At 44.4% G+C, this 23,822-nt stretch overlaps 1 protein-coding gene and 1 long non-coding RNA gene across 7 annotated transcripts in view; one reads left to right on the top strand and one right to left on the bottom strand.

Annotated features, from left to right (window-relative positions):
• LOC112543548 (uncharacterized) overlaps positions 1-10,689 on the bottom strand; it is a 32,734-nt gene extending 22,045 nt beyond the window's left edge. For all 3 annotated transcript variants that reach the window (XR_012903037.2, XR_012903035.2, XR_012903036.2), the window contains exons 1-2: positions 10,552-10,689; positions 9,506-9,637 (exon numbers count right to left, since the gene is read on the bottom strand). This is a non-coding gene — a long non-coding RNA (uncharacterized LOC112543548). The remainder of the gene's footprint in view (positions 1-9,505; positions 9,638-10,551) is intronic.
• The window catches only part of PLCB1 (phospholipase C beta 1), a 698,632-nt gene that overhangs the window by 433,428 nt on the left and 241,382 nt on the right, over positions 1-23,822 (top strand). For all 4 annotated transcript variants that reach the window (XM_075925686.2, XM_075925693.2, XM_075925689.2 and 1 more), the window contains one exon: positions 8,204-8,344. In XM_075925686.2, the coding sequence (XP_075781801.1) occupies positions 8,204-8,344 (141 nt within the window). The remainder of the gene's footprint in view (positions 1-8,203; positions 8,345-23,822) is intronic.

Genomic DNA, 23,822 nt, shown 5'->3' with positions numbered 1-23,822 from the left:
AAGTGCAACAAGTTACAGTGCTCTAAAGCGCCAATGTGAATCAGCCTACAGCATCTCCTAGCTCTGTTATGCTATGTCTACACTGCAGTCTGGAATGCAAATGCAGATAAATGAGATTGCAAATGAAGCGCAGATTTGAATTTCCCATGCTTCATTTGCATCATCATGTCTGGCCACTATTTCGAAATACTCTATTTCAAGATAAAAAGTGCTGTGTAGATGCAGTTATTTTGAAAGAAACCCCTTCTTTCTAAATAACCCTTCTTCCTTACGGTTATTTCGAAAGAAGGGGTTTCTTTCAAAATAACCACATCTACACGGCATTTTTTATCTCAAAATAGGATATTTTAAAATAGCGGCTGGATGCGATTATGCAAATGAAGCAGGGGAAATTCAACTCTGCGCTTCATTTGCGGTTTCATTTGTCTGCATTTGCATTCCTCTCTTGAAAGAGGAATGCAGTGTAGACATACCCTTAGCTACTCCCCTCACAAAGGTGGTTTACATGGAGTGCTGGGAGAGCTCTCTCCCAGTACTTGTGTCATGGCCACAGTTTCACTTTAAAGAACAGCCGCAGCTTCACTTGAAACTGGAGTGTAGAGAAAGCCTAACAATAAAATCCATTGAAAAATGTAGTTGGTTAAAGTGTTTTCCTAGTTAAGGAAAATACATGGCTAAGGAATTTTAGGTGTGTAGATGCAGTTATTTGTTGACCAGCACACGTGCTACTAACAAAAACAGTTATTTTAAAAAAGTGTGTTTTCATTTCGCCAAGGGGCTCTTGTTCATTTCAAAAGCAGGTAGCGCGGTACTGTGCTCCCCACAGTGCTTCCACCTTTGAAATGTAGCAAGAACCAGCAGGGCTCTTGCTACATTTCAGAGGTGGAGGCACCCTTATCAACTAATCGAATAGTCAATACAAATTACATCGACTATTCGATTAGTCGATTAAACTATATTTAACATCTTTATGTGGAAGCAAGGAATTTCTGTTCATAGAGATTCTATTGTACCATGAAGCAAAATGCAGGACAATGTAGCACTTTAAAGACTAACAAGATGGTTTATTAGATGATGAGTTTTCGTGGGCCAGACCCACTTCCTCAGATCAAATAATGGAAGAAAACAGTCACAACCATATATACCAAAGGATACAATTTAAAAAAAAAAGAACACACATGAAAAGGACAAATCACATTACAGAACAGAGGGGGGATGTGGGGGGGGGGGAAGGAAGGTGAGTGCCAGTGAGTTAATGATATTAGAGGTGGGGAAGGGGAAATGTCTGTGAGTTAATAGTATTAGAGGTGATAATTGGGGAAGCTATCTTTGTAATGTGTAAGATAGCTGGGGTCTTTGTTAAGTCCCGTGCGGAGAGTGTCGAATTTTAGCATGAATGCCAGTTCAGAGGATTCCCTTTCAAGTGCAGATTTGAATGTCTTCTGAAGTAGGATGCAGGTTAGCAGGTCATTAAGACTGTGTCCTTTCTGGTTGAAATGACAAGAAACTGTTTTCTCTTTGTGATCTTGTCTGATATCTGTTTTGTGGGCATTAATCCTTCACCACAGGACATACCACACTAATACCAACCCTGGTACCTTCCCTTGCAACAAACCCCGTTGCCAGCTTTGTCCACATATTCATTCTGCTGATACCATTATTGGACCTAACCAAGTGAGTTATAAGATCAAGAACACATATTCCTGCGCATCCAGAAATATAATCTATGCTATCATGTGCCGAAAGTGTCCGTCTGCTATGTACATTGGACAAACATCTCAGACACTTCGCCAAAGGATTAATGCCCACAAAACAGATATTGTCCTGCATTTTGCTTCAGCTACCCCAGACTAACACGGCTACATCTCTACCACTATTGTACCATTTGATTCATTTAAGATTTTTGCTATATTTGACTCTATGCTTCCTTTAACGTATGGTGCCACTTCTGTTCCAGCATGACCTACTCTGTCATTCCTAGATATTTTGTACCATGGTATTGTCATTATTGATCATCATTGTTCCACCAAGATTCTACCTTGGCTGTTATATCAGTATCCTCATTAAATACCACGTGCTCAAGTTTACCAGTGTTAGATCTTAGATTTCTAACATTTGTATACAAGTATTACAAATATGTCAATATTTAAATCTCTGCCTTCATGTGGTACAATTCAATGGGACTTTTTTTTGTTTGATTGTCTCTTCAGTTCTTCCTTGTACTTTATCAATTTCTGTCTTCTCATGTTTACTAGGATAGAGAATGCGCTTTAATAAATCTGTACCTGTCAGTTTTCCTCCAAGCCTTACTTTAAAAACTCTTGTACAATTTTTTAAATTTTACATGAGAGCAAACTGGTTCTCATTTGGTTTAGATCAGAGGTGGGCAAGACAGTGCCCATGGGCCAGATCCAGCCCACCAAGTTGGTTTGATGCGGACCGCAGCTGCCTTGCCTCTCCTCTGCCCCCAGGCCAATCGAGACCTGGGGATGGGGGAGCGCCCAAAGTCTTCTTTCCCCGCCAGGGACACGCAGCACCAGACAAAACCACCAACTGTTCAAAATGGCAGTTCCCTTTAGGCACCGCGCACCCCTGGCAAGGCAGGGAGAGGAGTGAGATTATTCATGTGCTCCCACACTTGTAGGTCCTGATTGGCCTGGGGGGGAGCGTAAGAAGTCTCCTCCCACCACCAGGGGCATGCGGCGCCTAGAAGGAACCGCCAACTGTTCAAAACATCTAGTGGTTCTCTCTAGGTGCTGCGCACCCCTGGCAGGGTGGGGGGAGGGGAAAGACGTCACACACTCCCCTGCCCTCAGGCCCTGATTGGTCTGGGGGTGGGGAGAGTGCTCAAAGACTTGTCTTGCTGCTAGGGACACAAGGCGCTTAGAAGGAACCACCAGCTAATGGTTCTCGCTAGGTGCCGTGTGCCCCTGGTAGGGTGGAAACTGGGGGCAAAGACCTTCCCATGATCCCCTATCCCAGGCCAATCAGGCTTAGTCTTGCCAATTGGTGACGGGAAACAAAGAGAGGGTCTTAAGTCTCCTGGCCCTGCCCCTTCCGCCTGAGGCCCCACCCCTTCTGGGGAGGCCACAATCTCTTCCAAAATTCGTGAAGTGGCCCCCCCCTTCAAAAATTATCACCCAGCCCTGGTTTAAATGGAGCCCATCCTTCCTTTGTAGGCTCCTTTCTCACAAGGTTTCCCCTTCCTAATAAAGCAAAATTCCTGCCCTGAATACCATCATCTCACCCCTGTATTGGTACCCTGCAGTTCTGTCGGTCTAACTGGCTCTGCATGCGAAACTAGAAGCATTTCAGAGAAGGTTACCACCAAGATCCTGGACTTAAATCTCCTCCCGAGCGCTTCAATTTAAATTAATGGAGATTGCCTATCTCCTAGAACTGGAAGGGACCTTGGAAGGTCATCAAGTCCAGTCCCCTGTCTTCACAGTAGGAGCAAGTACCAAACCCAACAAATTTTTGCCCTAAATTGCATCCTCAAGGACTGAGCTCACAATCCTGGGTTTAGCAAGCAATGCTCAAACCACTGAGCTATCCCTCCACAACCTCTTTCCTACCTTTCTTTAACGTCATTGGCACCTACAAGTATTACGACCTCCAGTTTCTCACCAACACTGCATGTCCATTGAGATATCCGACAACATTCACTCTATGGCTACGACTACACGGCAACCCTCTTTCGAAAGAGGCTTTTTCGAAAGATACTTTCGTAAAAGCTTCTTTCGAAAAAGAGCAGCTAAACTACAATCAGTACTTTCGAAAAGGCAAGCTGCTTTTTCGAAAGAGAGCACCCAGGCAGTCTGGATGCTCTCTTTTGAAAAAGCACAGTTTGCCTTACATAGCACCTTATTCCGAAAGAGCACTTTCGAAAAAAGGCGTTATTCCTCGTGAAATGAGGAGTAATGCTGTTGAAAGAAAAGCCACGTTCTTTCGATTTAATTTAGAAAGAAAGCAGCTATAGTCTGGTGAAGTTTTTTTTTTTTTTTTAAGGCTCCTTTTTTTGAAAAAACCCTGCAGTCTAGACACAGCCTATATGGGCAATTTGTCATGCAGTTCTCCCAGTCATCTCAAACCCAGCGATCTATATTTTAACAGTTCAATCCTCTATTACTATTCTCTGCCTGTCCTCTTCCCTGTAGGGTATCTTAGTATGAACTCAGTGGTAACAAGGGTCCCTGTTATGGGATTCTTTCCCTCTTTTCCAGCTTGATATTTTCCTTTGCTGAGGCTTTTATCCTCCTCAGCAGTACAGAAGCTATGAAACTGGAAAATGGCTGCTCTACTGTGTCCTGAAAAGTCTCTTCTTTGCACTGCTCTGTCTCCCTTAGCTCCTCCAGTTCAGACTGTCCGGTTTCAAGAGCCTGTTCTTGGACACTAAGGCAGGGCGAGGCAAAATATGGCCTGCAGGCCAGATCCGGCCCACCAAGCCACCAGATCGGCCTGCAATTGCAGTGGGGAGCCTCAGACAGACTCCCTGCTTGCTGCCCCCCATGCCCACATGCTGCTCAGAAAAGCAGCTGCCGGCCGTTTGTGTTTCACAGTTGTGAGGGGAAGGATAGGGGAAAGACTTCAGGTGCTACCCCCACCCCAGCACAATCCCATTGGCCAGTTTCTAGCCAATGGGAGCTGCCTGTTTGAAGAAGAGGCAGTGCGGGAAGCACCACTGCCCCACTTCCCTCCAGCTCTTATTCGTTGATGCACATGGCCCCTGCAGCCTCTGCGGGGCCAGGGCAGGCTGCCTGAGAAACCTGCTGGGCTGCTGGCTGGGAGTCACCCAGGTAAGTCTTCAGGCCAAATCCTGCCTCTGGCACCCCAGTACCTCCCTTTCTCTCCCCAACCCTCCTGCCCCCTATGCTACATAACCCAAACACTCTGCTCCCCTCCTGAACCCATACCGCTCCCAGATACTGCACCCTAATTCCTTGCCCTAGGTCAAACCCCTGCTCCCCAGTCCCCTGCCCTACATCACAATTACTTCCAGCCTTAGGTCACAACTCAAACCCCTGCTCCCCAGTTCCCTGCCCTAGATCACGATCACCTCCAGCCTTTGGTCACATCCCAAACCCCTGTACCCCCTTGTGCACCCAGTAGGTCACATCCCAAACCCCTGTACCTCCTCCTGTACCCCAGTCCCATGCCCCAGATCACAACTGCCTCCTTCAACTAAACTCCCTCCCAGACCCTACACACCCTCCTCCTGCATCCCAATCCCTTACCCCAAGCTCCCTTCTGCACCCAACCTCTATCCCAGACCCTGCTTCTCCTCCATTAATATCTTAAAGAGTGCAGCCTATAACCATTTTCCAAAATCTTGAAGTGCCCTCCGCCATCAAAAATTATTGGCCACCCCTGCTCTAAGGGCTCTGAGTAACTGGCATCAAATGCATATGCGCTTCCTGCTCACAAGATTGGTATCTATACATACAACATTCAGTGAAATACACTGCATAGTCTCTCCCCCACTGGTGCTGGACTTCTGCCCTTATTATTTTTACTCTTGGGTAAAAACCAGGCAAACGTCGTCTGCACTGTGTTCTGGTTGACAGAAAAGGCTTCTTGGTCTGTTTTTCTCCTTTTCCAGCAGCAAACCATCCTCTCTGTGTTTTTCCTTTTGCCGTCAAGCTCCCATAGTCACCTCGCCTGCTTTTCTTTTCCTTTGCTGTGTGTGTCTTAGGTGTGAAAACCTGTCATTAACTTTGTTTATCCATGAGGTCTGCTTCGGTTCAGAGCACAAACAATAATATTCCTCCTCTACAGCATATATGAGTAAGCTCATTATTCTGTCTCCTTTCCTACGTAATTTACCCTTGTACCCAATATTTAAAGAGGCCCAGCATTCCATGAAAGACGGCTTTTCTATTTCCTCCCAATTAGCATGTGGAACTTGAAAATATTCCTTTGAAGCAGGCAAAGCATTCAGTAGATACACGTAAGCCATGCATGCAAATGCATGCAATATCTATCAGATGTCCTTGTTAGATTAATGTCTACTAGCATGTTGATATTCCTCCTATGCTGAGATCTCTCTTTTTTCCAAGATAAATGGCCATTTTCACACTCTGAAATGTGCCATCCTGCTATAATAAATCCCATTTGTATTGGACAATCAGCACTTAGTTTGTCTTTCAGAGGGTATTCAAATTTTGAAGAACTGTCGCATGAATAATAACTACATTTACTTAACAGGGGGAAAAGTTTACATGAGAGCTAAATGGGAACTGCTATTATATCTGTCTTTCACAGATCACAAGTGATTCAATTCACTAGAGAGACTTCATAATGTCTTAACTTTTCTGAAGGAGTGCGAGTGTTGGTTTTAGAAATCGTACAGCAATTTAACCAAAAAAGGATCTGATTTACTAGGCAATTTTTTCATATTTATAACATCCTGTACATTTTTACTCTTGGAAGAAGTCTATGCTACTGGATTGTGCTAGTCCTCTACAGAGGCGGGGAGGGGGGAGAGAGGGAATGTTATCAATTTGACTTTAAAAAATTGTCCATCGAGCTGTCCTTGTCTGAAGACTGTAAACTTTTCAGAGCAAGGGCTGTGCATTGTTTTAAGTTTGCAAAGCAGATATGTTGGCACTACTGCAATCGAAATCATCAAAAGCCAAGAGACTGAACCAAATATCCCGAAACAGTTTCTTGCAAATTATTGTGTTACCAGTGCCAAAATTCAGGTACTATATTTAGTGACAAAATTAATTAAATATCTCTTCGCTCTGTAGAAATGATGTACATTCCTTTTTTTCCAACACTACTCCAAGGCTACGTCTAGACTGGCCACATAAGACGGAATAGGCATGCAAAGCAGGCAAGTCAGAATAGGGAAATCCTATTTGCGAGTAGGAATAAGAGATCCTCCGGAAAAGGGCTTTATTCCGGAGGATCGCGCCAGTCTAGACGCTCTTTTCCGGCTTTTCCCCAAGCCGGAAAAAAAGCGGCGGCCATGTTTATTTAAATCCCGCAGGGGATATTTAAATCCCCCACGGATTTCCCTATTCTGACTTGCCTGCTTTGCATGCCTATTCCGTCTTATGTGGCCAGTCTAGACGTAGCCCAAGAGATCAGTAGTTCTATAAGTGCACAAGACTGGACATCTTGTAAATGAAATATATCTTAAATATAGCTTTTAAATAAAATGTGATATTTTCTTACAAGGTCTTTCGAGACATGGTAGGGAGAGGGAGTGGAGAAAATCTACATTCTTCTGTTATGCATGGTGCTGTCATTTCCAGTGCAACTGCTTGAATTCTTGGAGGGGGAGAAATTAGTCAAAATCTTTTTCCTTCCCCCTTCGGGCCTGTAACAGGGTTAGCACTCACCTCATGTGAGCACCCTCATTTGGCGGATTGCGGGTTCTTGCACTGCCTCAGTTTTAAAAGCCTCACAGCTACTCAGCTCTCCAGGAAAGTCACATTCTGTGCAATCACAAACCCCTTCCAAGGTGCACCTCTAACAGAGGCCCATCCCGGTGCCCTCCGTAGAGTTTCTATCGGTTTGATGCCGTTCCCTCTGTTTGTTGCCTCACTCTGAATGCGAGTGGTGCTAGACTTTCCCTCCTTTGCCCTTAGCTCAGGTCTTCACCTTAAAGTCCATCAGTCACTCAACAGCTCTGGACTGGGTGCTGTTTCTGGTTCTGCCAGCAGCCGCTCCAGACTGACTTGCCAGGGCTGAGCTGCAAATCAGCTGCCTCTAGTCCTGCAGCTCCTTTTGTAGGCCTTCCTGGCCCCTGATTGGCTGGTTCCTCCACAACCTCTCTAGCCTACCAGGAGGAATTCTCTATGGCCCTTCTCTGGCCTCCAGGCTTAGTCCACCCCGTCACAGGGCCAGATCCAAAATGCATTAAAATCACTGATTTCAGTGGAGTTTGGATCAGGCCTTATGGCTGTGATTCACCAAAGCACTTATGAGCACTTGATTAACATTCAAGGCCAGGTGGGTTGGAAACTTTAAGAGGTCCTGATGATTTGTCTCTTTGCAGTACCCACCCAGAGATCTGACTTGCTGGGAAATCAAGATAAATTCATACATTGTTCCCAGAGGTGATATCTTCCATTATTTGCAGTGAGGAATGAACCAGACCATAAATGTAGATGATGCTTAAAATGTTCATGTTTCTCAAAATGCAAGTTATTTTGCAAATCAGATGTTTACTGACTTATAATACATTTACTTGCAGGATCCAAAATTGCGTGAACAGTTGGATGCTGGGAACATAGGAGGTCGTCTGGAGAATCGAATGATAACAGTTGTCTATGGCCCAGACTTGGTCAATATATCGTACTTGAACTTAGTGGCATTTCAAGAGGAAATAGCAAAGGTAATGTACATTCAATGCTATCATCACTATTTATATTCATTAATTATTATTATAATATATTCAAATATGGATAAAATAGGGAAAAAGAGGTGATTGTTAAGATGTGTTCCTGGTTGAAATCAGCTTGCTATGAGAGAAATGTATTGTATCACACAAGCAAAGCATAAATCACTCCTTTTTCTCAGAGTATTCATGGGAAATAATAAGTCATTGGTGTCTTTATCCTCAGATCATTGCTAGTTATTCTCTTTGCAAAGCCGGAGTGAATGCTGTGTAAATAAGTGAATGTCCAAAAACAGTCTCAGCTTCAAAGAATGCATTGTGAATTCCCAATAATAAGTCAATATTTATCAACAATTTATTTCCTGTTCTGTGGAAATTTTGGGATCTCCTTGATACCGCAGTGTGGAAATGTTTGACTTTTGAATGTTGGCCTAGGTCAAAATAATGAATTGAACTTTGAAAGTCTGTTTATCTGCACCTGCCTATTAATAAACTGTTTTTCTAGCCAGCAACGACACATAGCTTATACACCTAACCTTTGTTGCAGAGTGCAAAGTTTAGTACTACAAAGTTTTAGCATAGCGTTTCTCCACTCCTAGTCATTATTGTAGGTAAACCCTTTTGGCAGGCAATTTTAAAGTACCGGCAATTTGCATACAATTAACGTGTGTATTTAGCAACATACAACAATTTTTTTAACACACGCTTTCACTTGCCTGACTTCAAATGCCCCCGAAAAACCTACAATCATTTTGTGATAATTTATGATATTTTTTTTTCTTCAAGGGGCTTTCTCCCAGACAGGAATTAATGGGCTATTCCTCACCCCCACCTCCACATAAACAGAGAGACTATTTTACAGGTGTACTTTCAGCTCTAAGACTACCACAAACACTAGAGTCTTCCTGATACTTTCCAATCAGCAGATTGTGGTGTCCACTAAATTGTCCAAGGATCAAAGTATTTATAGACACCCACTGTTTTTCTTGGGAAAGGGATATTTTCCTTACTCACTGGTACTCAAGAGGCCTCTCATCCAATCTTCTTCTGAGAGTGGGAAGCCCTGGCACCAAAGACCCACCACTTCAGCAAAGCATCAACCCATGCGGGAAGAGATGTGAGCAGCAACCATTTTGTTCACGTGTAGACGCATCTCACCTTTTCTCCATGTAGCTATGGTTGCTAACTCCCTCTGGCTGGTTGGTTGATTTGGCCTTCAGCCAACCCACAAGTTTCCTCAGTTTCTGGGCTATGCAGAAGTATAAAAAATAACTGTAGTCCATGGAGCACCTATTGAGGGTTTAAAAAATGCAGAATGGTTACTTCACAGTACATTGTACAGCTAGGCTCCTAAGAAACCCTACACAGTTTTATTCTTCATGGAAGGAAGGCCTTGAAATAACCATCACAAAAATGGAAAAGGAATCTGAAGGAAGATGTAACGGCATAACAAAACCAAACTGAACAAATCTGCTCATGTTTTGGAAGAAAGAGGAAATGAACGAACACAGGAAGAGTTGTATGTCTGTTTTTTTCTGTTTTCCAGTCTAGCCACCCCGGGTAAAAATCATGATATGTTTGCTTTTTGAAGGAGAAATCAGGAAATTTCAGAAATACTGTTATATGGCCATTGTCTACTTATTGATGGATAGTTAAAATACAACAAAGAACATTCGGTTTTGTGGAGGTTGAGCTACAGTAAATCCAGAATGAATTCTTTTGATTTTAGTAAGTTAAGATTTGAACCAGTCCCTTAATTTATCCTCATTGATAATCTGACACATACATAAGCCAATGGAGTTAATTTGTTAGTGATCTGTCAGGCAGTACGTCCTGAGGGTAGGATTTTCAAAAGCATTCGGCACTGACATAGCTCTGCTCCTATTAAAGTCTTGCTAAAACTCCCACTAATTTCACTGGGAGTAGAGTTAGGCCAACACAGAGCACCTGTGAAAATCCCACCCTGTTTGCAGATACCTCACTCTACTCTAATAAGCCCTCTAATTTTTCATAGGCCTGCTTCATGAACGCCACAAGTATAGATAGATCCCTACGGTTGCATAAAAAAGCCTCCGCCTGAGCTTACTTAATGTATATACATGGATTTTCTAAAGCTACACCAAACTGCAAGGTCTAAGGTTTTTAACTGCAACTCATTGTGATCTTGTCAAACTTTGTAATCTGTGTAACTCTCAGAAACTTACTGTAAGCGGCAAATTTGTAATCTTTTTAACTCTCAGCCACCTCGCTTGTAACTTTCTCTAAGCTGCATTCTCCCCTGAGTGAATGGAGAAAGAGTGTGAGTGTGTTTGAAGAAGGCTTGGAACTAGGGGCGGCCCAAGGCAGGCTGCCGGCAGCTGGCACCCCTGGTGGAATGCACGATTGGCGCCTCCTCAATGGTGTGATGTCATCATTGGGTGCCTTGTTGAAGGCGGTGCCCTAGGCAACGGCCGAGTCGGCCTATACTCACAGGCCACCCCTGCTTGGAACAATGGAGCACATTCCAATGAGTCATCACAGTCTGGGCATGCTCCTTGCTGGATAAAGGGAAGTCTGGGCATGCTCCCTGATGACAAGGTGAATGAGTCACAGGGGCCATTCAGACACAATATAAGGAGAGGGAGCATATATGAGACTCTCTCTTTTTCCTTCCCCTGCTTCTGAGAAGCTCCTCTCCAGTGTCTCTCCTCCTGATCAGCTTTCCCAGACATGATGAGCAGACAGACCCTCCAGGATTCACATCCCTTGGCTCCTTCCACAACCCATATGTCTGTGTGAGTTTGTGAGTGCCTGAGGGCAGGGATGGAGGGGTGTGTGCTTGCTTGCTTGTCTGTGTGTGTGTGTGTGTGTGTGTGAGAGAGAGAGAGAGAGAGAGTTCTATCTTCTTTAGTTTAAAACCTTTGGTGGATGCTTACTCCTCTTTAGTTTTACCTAGTGGAAATAAACCCATCCTAGTGTAACCCTGGGTGGTCTCCAGTGAGAATATTTTTGGGGTAACACCTACATCCACATAAAGCTCCACTGGGGAATGGGGTCTATTCATGTGGACCTCATTGCAGGATCAGGACCTTATACATTTAGGAAGAGATTTTCAAAATCCCAGATGATAATCAAGTCTCTAATTCCCATTAATTTTTTAAGACAAGTAGGTGCCTTTCGGAATCTTCCCCCAGTCAAAACCATCCTCCTGTTGCAAGTATAATGACTAGATGGAAAAAGTCACCATTTAACATACTCCTGGGAATTCCCATTGGCCAAAACTTAGTTTCAAAAGAGAGGAAAACCAATTCTAAATGCACAGACATAAGATTCCCATTCCCAAACCATAAAACAATAAAATCTAATGGATTTATCTAGACTTTGCCCTACTTACAGATGGTGAAGAGTCTTTTCTTAGAGAGGGCCATGTTGTCTGTCCCCCTCAATATCTGGAGAGTCAACTGCCCAGGGACAAAGGAGGGAAAAATCAAAAATTCCTTTGTCTCAGTTTGAAATTCCTACCTGCATTTCTATTGGCTGACTGCTACCTGGCTAGGTACAGTTAAACCCTTAGTCCCCAGGCTGCTGGTCATCCCCTCATGACCATGACAACTGGAGCTGTTGAGATTTAAAAAGTTCATTTCTGTTTTACAGTTATAAAGCTTTAACAACCTCACATGTTAATTATACAAAGTAAATATTCTTCAATCACATTCTAAGAGCTTAAGATGTATTTGTTTCCGTTCATCTATCTGTACATTTTTGTGGGTTTGTGTGTACAGATAAATTAACGTAGATTGACATTTACCAATAAAATCTCATCTTTTTAAAGCCTGATTATGCTATTTCTGAAGCTCAAAACCCTCACTGCAAAATTTAAACTAAAATTATTTGAAAAAGTTCTTAACAAAGGAGTTTAAATAAATAAATTGTATTTTTTTTCTTACAGGAGAAGGTTTCTATTTCTGTAAGATCTGAGTTTCTTACTTTTACTGGTTACTCTGTTCAAAAGGTTCAGTTCCTCGCCTCTGCTTTCTGAGCTGTGACAGAATTAATGAGGATGTGAGCCTAAAGCTAAGCTTTTGCTACTGATTTAAGTGAATTGAATAAAGAACTAAAAAATTAAAATGAAGTCATATACCCTGTTTTGTTCACATTTCTTTAGGTAAAATAAATAATTTTAATACTCTTTGGACGGGAGTTGAAAGTAACAGGCATGCTGATTAATACAAAGAGGGGACAGTTAGTGCCTCTTTTATTGGGAATCCAAGAAATGGATTAATAAACCTTAATGATGGTGGTGATGATGAAGATGTATGGTAGTAGTGCAACTCTTTTGATTATTTAAATGGGAGTTGTATGGGTGTATCCAGGAACAGAATTTGCAGGGGATTCTAGACACTCTGGGTCTGTCTAGACTACAGGGTTCTTTTTAAAAAAAGTGGTCTTTTTTCGAAAAAACTGTACCTACGTCTAGACTACTACTGTGTTCTGTCCACAGGAAATCGAAAGAACACGGTGGTTTTGTCGACGGCGGTAAACCTCATTCTATGAGGAATAACGCCTTTTTTCGAAAGTCATCTTTCTAAAAAAGGCCCTGTTGCATGAAAACAGGGCTTTTTCGAAAGAGAGTGTCTAGACTCTGTTTCGAAAAAGTGAAACGCTTTTTTGAAAAATCTTCGTGTTGTCTAGACTCTCTTTTTCAAAAGAGGATTTTTCGAAAGATACTTTCAAAAAAGCCTCTTTCGAAAGAGGCTTGCAGTTTAGACGTAGCCTTTGGGTCAACATCTGGGCTTGAGTCTTCATTGGAATATATTGATGTAACTCCAGAGTAGCTTTTATGTAACCAATATAATTGAGAATGAGCCCTCTATGTTTGTTTTTCTCCTGTCCCTGTATAATCAAGGGCAATATTTACCCAACCCCATTTTGTCTGATCCTCTCCATTCAGACTACTCTTGAAAACCCTTGTAGCTTCCACTCCATTAATGGACTTCAAACAGTGTTCCCCAGAAACTATGCACTTATGCAGCCATACAGGGGGTCCAAATGCTGCCCACCTGATTAGCAGAGTGCTCACAGCTAGTTTGTTTGTTTTGTTTGTACTGATGAGCACATTTGCTCATACCTCAGTGCACATACAAAATTATTCCACACACGGATGGAAAAAATCCACACACAGATGAAAATGATTAGAGGGAGCCTTGGCTTCAAAGCAGTTTTTTCTTTTTCCAGTAATGTAATCTATGCCCTTTCAGATGCCTACAGTTTCCCATCATTATTTTTTTTTGATCGCTTAATTTATTGCATTCATTTCATCTTTATGATTCTCTTCCAGAACCTGTTTTCAAGGCTATCAAAAATTCCGTCTCTTCCCATAGGTACAGGGCGGCTTCCCATAGGTACAGGACCCCCCTCAGCAGACCAGGGGACAGGAGCAAAGCCTTGGAGCACGCCCGCAGCGGGACAGCCCGGGCGCACTTGGACTGTCCCGCTGCGGGCGTGCTCCGCGGCTTTGCTCTCCGTCTCCCTGGTCTGCAGGGAGATGGGGAGCAAAGCCTTGGAGCACGCCCGCAGCGGGACAGCCCAAGCGCGCCCGGGCTGTCCCGCTGCGGGTGTGCTCCAAGGCTTTGCTCCTGTCCCCCCTGGTCTGCTGGCACTAGCTGCACCCCCCCCCCCCAGCAGACCAGGCTTTTCTTGCCTACCCCTGGGGTAGAGCAGCTGGGGGCTGCCGGGTTGGTCCCGCAGCGCCGCTCCGGACCAACCAGGCAGCACCCCAGCTGCTCTGCCCCAGGCGTCCTGATTCAGCCGCTGCTTGTCAGTTTCAGCAGCGGCTGAATCAGGACGCCTGGGGCAGAGCAGCTGGGGTGCTGCTGGGTTGGTCCAGTAGCGCCGAGGAGCCGCGCTACTGGACCAACCAGGCAGCACCCCAGCTGCTCTGCCCCAGGCGTCCCCAAGTCAGCCGCTGCTGAAACTGACCAGCAGCTGACTACAGGAAGCCCAAGGCAGAGTTGCTCTGCCCCAGGCTTCCTGGAATCAGCCGCTGATCAGTTTCAGCAGCAGCTGACTTGGAGACGCCTGGGTTTCTTAAGTTGAATCTGTATGTAAGTCAGAACTGGCGTCCAGATTCAGCCGTGGTTGAAACTGATCAGTTTCAGCAGCGGCTGACGCCAGTTACGACTTACATACAGATTCAACTTAAGAACAAACCTACAGTCCCTATCTTGTACGTAACCCGGGGACTGCCTGTACTTATGCCAGTCTCATCTGCTAGTGTGATTGATCTGATACACAAGCTTTACGTACCATCATTCTGATCTGAAAGAGACTCTCTTACCTTCTTAAAGACAACTTGGACCAATGCATTCCTCTTTTATCTATCCTCTATCCACTAGATACAGTATCAGACTTCCCAGACAGACATCTGAACTAACTTATGTCTCTATTTTCCTTGGTCTAGAGCTGCATCTTTTAGGGTCCTCATTTCCTTCTTTTCCATTTACTCAGCAAAAGTTGTTGAAGAGAAAAAAATGTATATGTTTTATACAGATAAGGAGCTTAGTCCTCAGAATAAAAACTGGGGAAACGAACAGTACCAATAGAAAGGGCACTGAGATCATGTGATGCGTATATGGCCATTCAGACTACAGCTGGATCTAGAGGGGAAGGGTGTTGCAGGTTATGGAGAGAGAGTAGGAAAGACCAGTGAATAAATGGTGAAAGAGCAGGCATGTTGGCCTGTGGCCTGTTAATATCTGAAATGACATAGGTTCCTGCAGCTCTATCATGCCAACCTGGTTGCTGGCTTGCCCATTTACTCTTCAACAACTCCTTTACGCCCTTCATGTTTCACACAAGTAACTTGTATTTTTGGCCCGTGTGCAGTTTTATTTTCCTTGATAGTTTTGTTACCTCCCATGTGATTGGAGCTATCCTCTCTTGTAGCAGATTTACCAATATGCTAGCAACACCAGAATCTTCCTCCACAATTTAGTCCTTTCCCCCATAGTCTCCACTCAGAAAGGCCATTGTAATGTCAAATTAGTTATGTCCAAAATTGAACTTCTTGTCTGTAACACCAAATTCTCTTTTCTTTCCCTCTCTTTTCTGTCTCTCCGCTGTCTCCAGTGTTACAAGCTTGGAGTTGTACCAATTCCTCTGTCCTCCTCCGACCTCCCTATCATCCCTAGATACAAGTTCTTGCTAATCCTGCCAACTCTATTTGTACAATATCTTATACATCCCTCCTTTTCTTCCCTCCACTACTGCTAGAACCTTGCTCATCTTTTTCATTGATTAATGCAACCTCCTCTGTTACCCTCCTCCACTAGTAACCTACCTTCCCCCACTCCGCCAACTGCAATCTATCCAAAATCCTGCTACATTCAGCCTCCTTATCTGCCACCTGGCTCATCTCACTCATCTTCCAAAATCACCTGCTGACTTCAATTCTTCATCAAGCTCACATGTTCCTCATCTTCAGAGCTGTTTCCAAGAATACCTCCAACATGATCTCATCTCTTATCTCAAATACCACAGTGATGGGTGCCACATGAGAACCTAGAAAGATAGACAGATCTCACTTCTCCCTCTGTTTTCTCACTCCTAACTATGAACCTTCAAATCTTCCTCCTACTATGAACTTTGAAACTTCTTCCAAACCATCTCCTCTGATTGGAACAGCCTCCCATTTCATGTGCCTTCCATCTGTTCCATCACATCCCTACTTAAAATCCATTTCCTTCATGGAACCTCCAGAGATGATTTCTCTGCTGATGGTGCTCCACATTTTCTCCTGTTTGAGTGTTTATCCTGTACATCACATCTGCCTGTTTAGTCAGCACCTTGGTTGAAATCCTACTTCCATAGCAGTTAATGATAACACACACTCCCATTGACTGGGGGAGGCAAGGATATCACTCTATAGTCTTCTACCTTAGACCCTTTTTCATTGCCGGGGAAGTTTAAAAGGTGCATGAAAGTAAAGAGAATCAGATCCGTAATATAATATTGCTCCACTACGGGTACGTCTACACAGCAGTGTTATTAAGGAGTAACTGACATTATTCTGAAATAACATAGTGCGTGTTTACACTACAAGCTTTTATTTTGAAATAATGTTGAGCTGGAGGACTTTACTCCATGTGGCAGGTTTAGGGGTGTGAGCTCCCACTCTCCATCTGGAGGGTAGGGCCCTGTGAGCCCACCGCCTTCAAACCCCGCAGTGTGGCGGATTCATGGGTGTGAGCTCCCACTCCACGCCCGTGGGGGAGGCCCAGCGAGCCCACCATCCTACGTATGTCGGGGTCTTACGGGGTCCTTGAGCCCCTAAGCATGGCCCCTTCCCTGGGGTCCAGGCTAAGCCAGTGGCCAACCACTGAGTTGGTTGCCACTTCATATGTACTAGTGCACTGGGCTAGACTATCACGGAGCATAGGGTGAGGGATTAGGGATACCCGGGCCCGTCCTCTCCACCAGATCCCAGCCTGGGCCCTAAGGGGTCAGGGAGCGCAACCCTTATCTGACTGATGGGGTTCCTCCCCGAAGCGCATCACCCCACGGGCTCCAAAAGCGCTCTGCCCCGGGCTGCTTCCTATCCCCCTCCTGTATGACGGCTCCTCCAGATGGGCCTGCAGAGCTTACTGCTCCGTCATCTTCTCCGGTTCCTGCCTCTCTGCTCCCATCTTCCTGGGGACTCTGCCGGCTGTTCCACCTGGGTGGGGTAAGATGTTCCCCCAGGCTGCCCGGCGACTCCTCCCGTGCAAGATGCCACGTTGCTTCCTCCCCGAGCCTTTTCAACTGGCCTGCCAAGGTTCGCTGCAGCGCATTGTCCTGCTCCCTCAGCATCTCCACACTCCGGGACGCTGTGCCTAAGGGCCAAAGCTCTGCTCCTAGGCGCCGACGTCAGCTGCCGGAGGTGCGGCGCCGGCTGTTGACAGCCGCCCTGTCCTGGCACAGCTTGGCCCTGCCCCCTTTCTGACCGGACGGCCTGTGCTCTGCTGGCCTCCGTGCCGGCCTTGACAGGCCCAGTGCGCCGACCTCGGCTCTCTGGCGCGGCACTGCCCCTCCCCCATGCTGGGCAAACGGGAGGGGTCCCACCCCACACTCCGACTCATGGTAACCCTCATTTCACGAAGAGTAAGGGACGTCAAAGGAAGAAGGATCATCTTTCAACTTCCTGTTGTGTAGACAGCACCAAAAGCTATTTCTACTTAAGCTATGCAATTAACATAACTGAAGTTATGTAGCTTAATTTGACTTTAGCCCTGCTGTGTAGATGTACCCTATGTGATTAAATATCATACTATATGGAGAGGAACAGATATATAAGCTGCCTCACTCTTGTTTTTGTTTCAGATTGAGAAGCGTTTATAGCAAACCAATTTTCAGCCCTAACTCCATAGAGAGAGCTTCATCGAGGCATTATTCACTGTCATTTTTGTGATTTTGATTTTTCTCTCAGGACAGATCTACACTTTAGCTGCTGCATCAGTGCCGCTAGCTTCCCTGCTGTTGCACTTTAATGAAGCCTATGTCCACACTACGCAATTTTGTCAGCAAAAGTCATTTTTCGTCGACAAACCAGTGGAGGTGGAACCAACGCAATGCTCACCCCGCTGATTTAACTAAAACCAGCTGGATGAGAATGCATACAAAGTTAGAGTGGCACAATGTCAGTATAGACATTGAGTTGCTTATGTCACTTTAATTGGCCTCCAGGACGTGTCTCAGAAAGCCCCTCATGACCACTCTGGTTGCCAGTACGAACCCTGCTGTCTTACAGCCAGGTAATGTAGTCATGTTCCCCTCCCCCTTTAAAGCCCCATGAATCTTTGAAATTCCTCTTCCTATTTGCTCACTTTGGACAGCTCACCAGAGCATCTGTCCAGCTGGCCATAGTGGCAGCAAACATGTTCCTGCCTGGAGCACTCTGGAGGCGTTAGATCTGCTGGGTCTGTGGGGAGGGGAGGCCATGCAGTCACCACATCATTCTGGCTGCAGGAAATTTGATACCTACAGTCAGATGGCTTGGGGCATGGAGCTTAAGGGGTCTGGTGTGTGCAGTAGCTCTGGGCCAAGATCAAGGAGCTGAGGCAGTTATACAAGAAAGCAAGGGAGGCCAATCGTTGTGCTGTGTTGCCAAAGACTTGCAAAGAGCTGCACGTGGATCTTGGCAGCAACCTCCCCACCCCCGCCAAGAGCCCCAAGAATACTTTGGGGGGGCTGAGAACAATGTGCACAACATGGTGGATGAAGAAGAGGAGTTGGAGGAAGATGAGAGACAGGCAACAGGGCTGTCTGGTCATTGGGCAGGCCAGGACCTGTTTTCAATTCCCCAGGAGTCTAGCCTACAATCTACAACCCTGTGCGGAGGGTTCCTTGGGAAGGCTGCCTTGTGCTTTCCCCCATAGCAGGAAACTTAGCTGCACCTATCAGTAATTACGGCTGCAGGCACCAAAGCAGGATGTAGGTGAACAGCTATGGATCCAGTCTACAGCCATACAAGAAGGTGGCTTTGCACTTGCAAAAGTTCTGCAGCTTCTGTTCAGCATTCCATATCTGCATTACAGTACGATTCCACCACTCAGTGCTTGTTTCCCAGGACCTGTTCTGATGATCCACTGTGCGTGGCCTCTCCATGAATGCCAAAAGGAATCTTGAATTGTGTCTTTCCATGCCACAGAGCAGGGCAGACATCACAGTGTCGTCAGATTCCCCAATTAGGAAATACTGCAAGATCAGTCACATTGTGTTCCTAACACTCATCACAAGCATGGAAAGCAGTGCAGGATCCATGCTTTCATGCAGAGACAGCGGGCACACAATTTACACTGGCTGTTGGAAAGTAATGCACAATGTAGTAGGAATGATGGGATGAAGAAAATTGCATCATGGGATGCTGAGCCCATACCCATGATGCACAGCGATGTGTTACCAGACCTCCCAGGGGCAGGTGGTGGCAAGTTGCACAGTGGAATACCTACCCACAGTGCACTATTCTTTTTGTTGATGAAAGAACGTCATTAGCATTCTGCTGTCACTAAAAATGATGTGTTGACATTCATAAGCAGTTTATTTACATCTGTGGAGGATCATCAGCATAACTGAAATCAGTAGTGTAGATACAGCCAAAGATGCTCTAAGCCAATGGGAGACCTGTTTGTCAGTTTAATTTCTCCACCTCAGCAAGAAGCAGCAGCTATATTGGTGGGAGAAGGTCTCCTGTCAACATAGTGCTGGCCACATGGGAGTTATAGTTGCCATAACTATCTCGCTCAGAGGTGTGGATTTTTCACACTCCCGAGATACATAATTATTCTGAAATAAGTGTGAAGGGGAGGGACTTGTCTTTAGGCTATTCCTCAGAGAATCCTTCCCTTAAGGAACCGTGGTTTGTCTTGCAGTTGCCGATTCAATAATATTTCTGAAAATACTCTACATGTAGCTTTGGTCTACTCAACTCCTTGTGTTTCACAGTCTGCACTCATATTCGTCCACTGATTGTTCAGTCTCATTTAGGATGATTTGGGGATAGGACAGAGAGCTTAATCCAAAATCCAGTGAAGTCACTGTTAAAACTTGATTTGTCTGGGCTTTGGATCAGACCTTTAGCTAACAGTTTGTCATTTCCTACAATCCCTCATTTATCTACTTGGGGACATGCAAGGTTTGTCTAAACTACACCCCTCTGCTGACAGAGGGATGTAGATTAGGCACATCGCTATTGCAAATGAAGCGGGGATTTAAATATCCTGCGCTTCATTTGAATAGAAATGGCCTTTGCTTTTTGCTGACACTGCACTTTGCCGGCAAAAAGCGGCAGTGTAGACGGGGATTGGTTGACAAGGAAACCCTTTTCCGATCGATCCTGTAAACCTCGTTGCACAAGGCATAAGGGATTGGTTGCAAAAGGCTTTCCTTGTCGACCAATCCCCGTCTAGACTGCCGCTTTTTGCCGGCAAACTTCCGCGGCGGCAAAAAGCGGCGGCCATTTCTATTAAAATGAAGTGCAGGATATTTAAATCCCCGCTTCATTTGCAATAGCGATGTGCCTAATCTACATCCCTTTGTCGGAAGAGGGGTGTAGTTTAGACACACCCTCAGAAAGGTTATTCTGAATTAATGTAAATGCATTAAATTAAAGCAAACTAATTAAACCCACGATAAGGTGGTGCATAATTGGCTGGATAACCATAGTCAGAGAGTTGTTGTTAATGGTGCTAAATCCTGCTGGAAAGGGATAACAAGTGGAGTTCTGCAAGGGTCTGTTTTGGGACCCGTACTGTTCAATATCTTCATCAATGATGTAGATATTGGGATAGAGAGTACGCTTATTAAGTTTGCAGATGATACCAAACTGGGTGGGGTTGCAACTTCTTTGGAGGATAGGGACATAATTCAAAATGACCTTAGCAAGTTAGAGAAATGGTCAGAGGTAAACAGGATGAAGTTTAATAAAGAGAAATGCAAAGTGCTCCACTTAGGAAGGAACAATCAGTTCCATACATACAAGATGGGAAGCGACTGTCTAGGAAGGAGCATGGCGGAAAGGAATCTAGGGGTCATAGTGGACCACAAGTTGAATATGAGTCAACAGTGTGATGCTGCTGCAAAAAAAGCAAATATGATTCTAGGTTGTATCAACAGGTGTGTTGTAAGCAAAACTCGTGAAGTCATTCTGCCGCTCTACTCTGCACTAGTTAGGCCTCAGCTGGAGTACTGTGTCCAGTTCTGGGCGCCACATTTCAAGAAAGATGTGGAGAAATTGGAAAGGGTACAGAGAAGAGCGACAAGAATGATTAAAGGTCTAGAGAACATGACCTATGAAGCCAGGCTTCATGAACTGGGTTTGTTTAGTTTGGAAAAAAGAAGATTAAGGGGGGACATGATAGCGGTTTTCAAATATCTAAAAGGGTGTCACAAGGAGGAAGGAGAAAATTTGTTCCTCTTGGTTTCTGAGGACAGGACAAGGAGTAATGGGCTTATAGTGCAGCAAGGGAGGTTTAGATTGGACATTAGGAAAAAATTCCTAACTGTCAGGGTGGCCAAATATTGGAATAAATTGCCAAGGGAGGTTGTGGAATCTCCCTCTCTGGAGATATTTAAGAACAGGTTAGATAGACATCTGTCAGGGATGGTGTAGACAGAGCTTAGTCCTGCCTTGAGGGTGGGGGGCTGGACTCGATGACCTCTTGAGGTCCCTTCCAGTCCTATGATTCTATGATTTTATGATTCTATAAAGCCACTTTAATTCAGAATATAAGTCTCTAAACAGGAGTTTAATGTTGTTTTGTCTAATCCATGTTAAAAATTAATTTGGATTAAGCTTCCTTAGGGTCCCCAAGTAGGAACGCCCTAAGTGATCTATTGCATATGTCTAGATACCATATATTCCGTGATATATTTTCCAATATACTTTTTTATTCTTCCAAATTTCCTTTTCTGTTAAACAGTAAAATAAATAGTAAAATAAGTGGTACGGAGATGTGCTTACTTTTGGTACATTTCATACCAAAGGATGCTGAAATGTGACGTCAGCAACTTCAGATGCTAGTCTTGAGCCCAAAACAAACATGCAGAAAACATTGCCTCATGCATATTCAGTTCTGATTTGAATTAAATGTTTTCAAGGATGCGGTAGCATTGAAGTGCTGTCTTTTGCCGTGAAAAATAGCTCTCCCCTATCCTATTGAGATAAATGCCTGTGGGTATATATTCTGATTAAATGTAATAGATGAAAGAAATGTGATCACTGAGCAAGAACTCTCAAAATATACCACAAACACTGAATGCTACTTACTGACTAGAGCACATAACAGCTACCTGATTTGTTAGTAAAGTTAATAGGAATGACAAATATGAATTATGGGAACAAAACAAAGCCAAAAGAGAGCCGGCACATATGGCTGTTTTATTATGATGGAAGCAGGTGGTTTGAAATTAAAACATGTTGCAATGCTCTAGTTTTCTATTTTTTAAAAATATCATATCTCCGAGGCTTCCAACTTGGGGGAGGAGTTTGTTGGCACGAGCAAAATCTTACTTAAAAATATCCAGCTTTATCATTTCCTTTTGCATTATGCATTATTGGTCATTGTTACAATCCCACTATAAGCAAAGAGGTTCTAACTCTGCTGTAATCTTCCCATAGTAAAATATTAGCAGTTTGCTTTCTACATTCAATAGATATTCATCCCATAGGCTATGTCTAGACTTCAGGCTTCTTTTAGAAGAAGCTTTTCCAGATGAGATCTTCCGAAAAAACTTCTTCCTAAAGAGAGCATCCACACAGCAGAAGCGCATAAAAAAAAGTGATCTACTTTTTCGACAGATAGTGTCCATTCAGTGTGGACACTCTCTCACATGTAAGCTGTAATTACTATGGGCAGAATGGCCACCAGGGTACCTGTGCTTTTTCCTTTTCTTATGATAGAACTCCTTCTTCGCCGTCCACACACACCTTTTTCCAAAAGTGCTCTTTCGGAAAAAGGCTTCTTCCTCGTAGAAAGAGGTTTACCAATGTCGGAAAAAACCCTGTTCTTTCAATTTTTTTCCGAAAACATGATTAGTGTGTGGACATAATTGAAATTTTTTCGGAAAAACGGCTGTTCTTCCAAAAAAAAACCTCTGTGGTGTAGACATACCCATAGGCTGTGTCTAGACTGGCAAGTTTTTCCACAAAAGCATCTGCTTTTGCAGAAAAACTTGCCAGCTGTTTACACTGGCCGCTTGAATTTCTGCAAGAACACTGACTTCCTACTGTCTGAAATCAGTGCTTCTTGCGGAAATACTATGCTGCTCCCGTTTGGGCAAAAGTCCTTTTGCGCAAAGCTTTTGCGCAAAATGGCCAGTGTAGACAGCTCAGATTTGTTTTGCGCAAAAAAGCACCGATCGCGAAAATGGCGATTGGGGCTTTTTTGCGCAAAACGCGTCTAGATTGGCACGGACGATTTTCCGCAAAAAGTGCTTTTGAGGAAAAGCGTCTGTGCCAATCTAGACGCTCTTATCCGCAAATGCTTTTAACGGAAAACTTTTCCTTTAAAAGCATTTGCGGAAAATCATGCCAGTCTAGACGCAGCCATAGAGGGTTCTCAGCATGGCTTGCATTATGGAATCAAGGCTGTGGATTACCACAGAGTAAGATCTTAGGTTCTCAGCCTTTCCCAGGTTATACAGAAGAAATTATTTGTGGGGTTTTAACTAGTTTCTGAATTTTGCATGTTCCAGAACTCCTGGGACCAGGCTCCCTGCTCTGGAAGGAGAGAGGATGGCTTGATACCTGGTGCTGCTATCTCTCCTTCCTGAGTCAGGAGCCAGGTGAGAAGTCTGGAATGATTTCAGTGCTGGTGTACATATTGTCATCACTCCCATGCACATCACACACACAGTAGCAGTTTGACAGCTAGCTTGGATAGTTAGCAGCATTCAAAGCAAATAGAAGTCAGTAAACTACTTTTCATGGTGCAGTGTTTCAAAAATGCAAAACTGTTTTGAA

This window comes from Pelodiscus sinensis, chromosome 3, assembly GCF_052426305.1.
Source record: "Pelodiscus sinensis isolate ZL-2025 chromosome 3, ASM5242630v1, whole genome shotgun sequence".
Lineage (NCBI taxonomy): Eukaryota > Metazoa > Chordata > Testudines > Trionychidae > Pelodiscus > Pelodiscus sinensis.
Note: the sequence above shows the minus strand (reverse complement) of the source record. Positions and strands in the feature narration are given on the sequence as shown.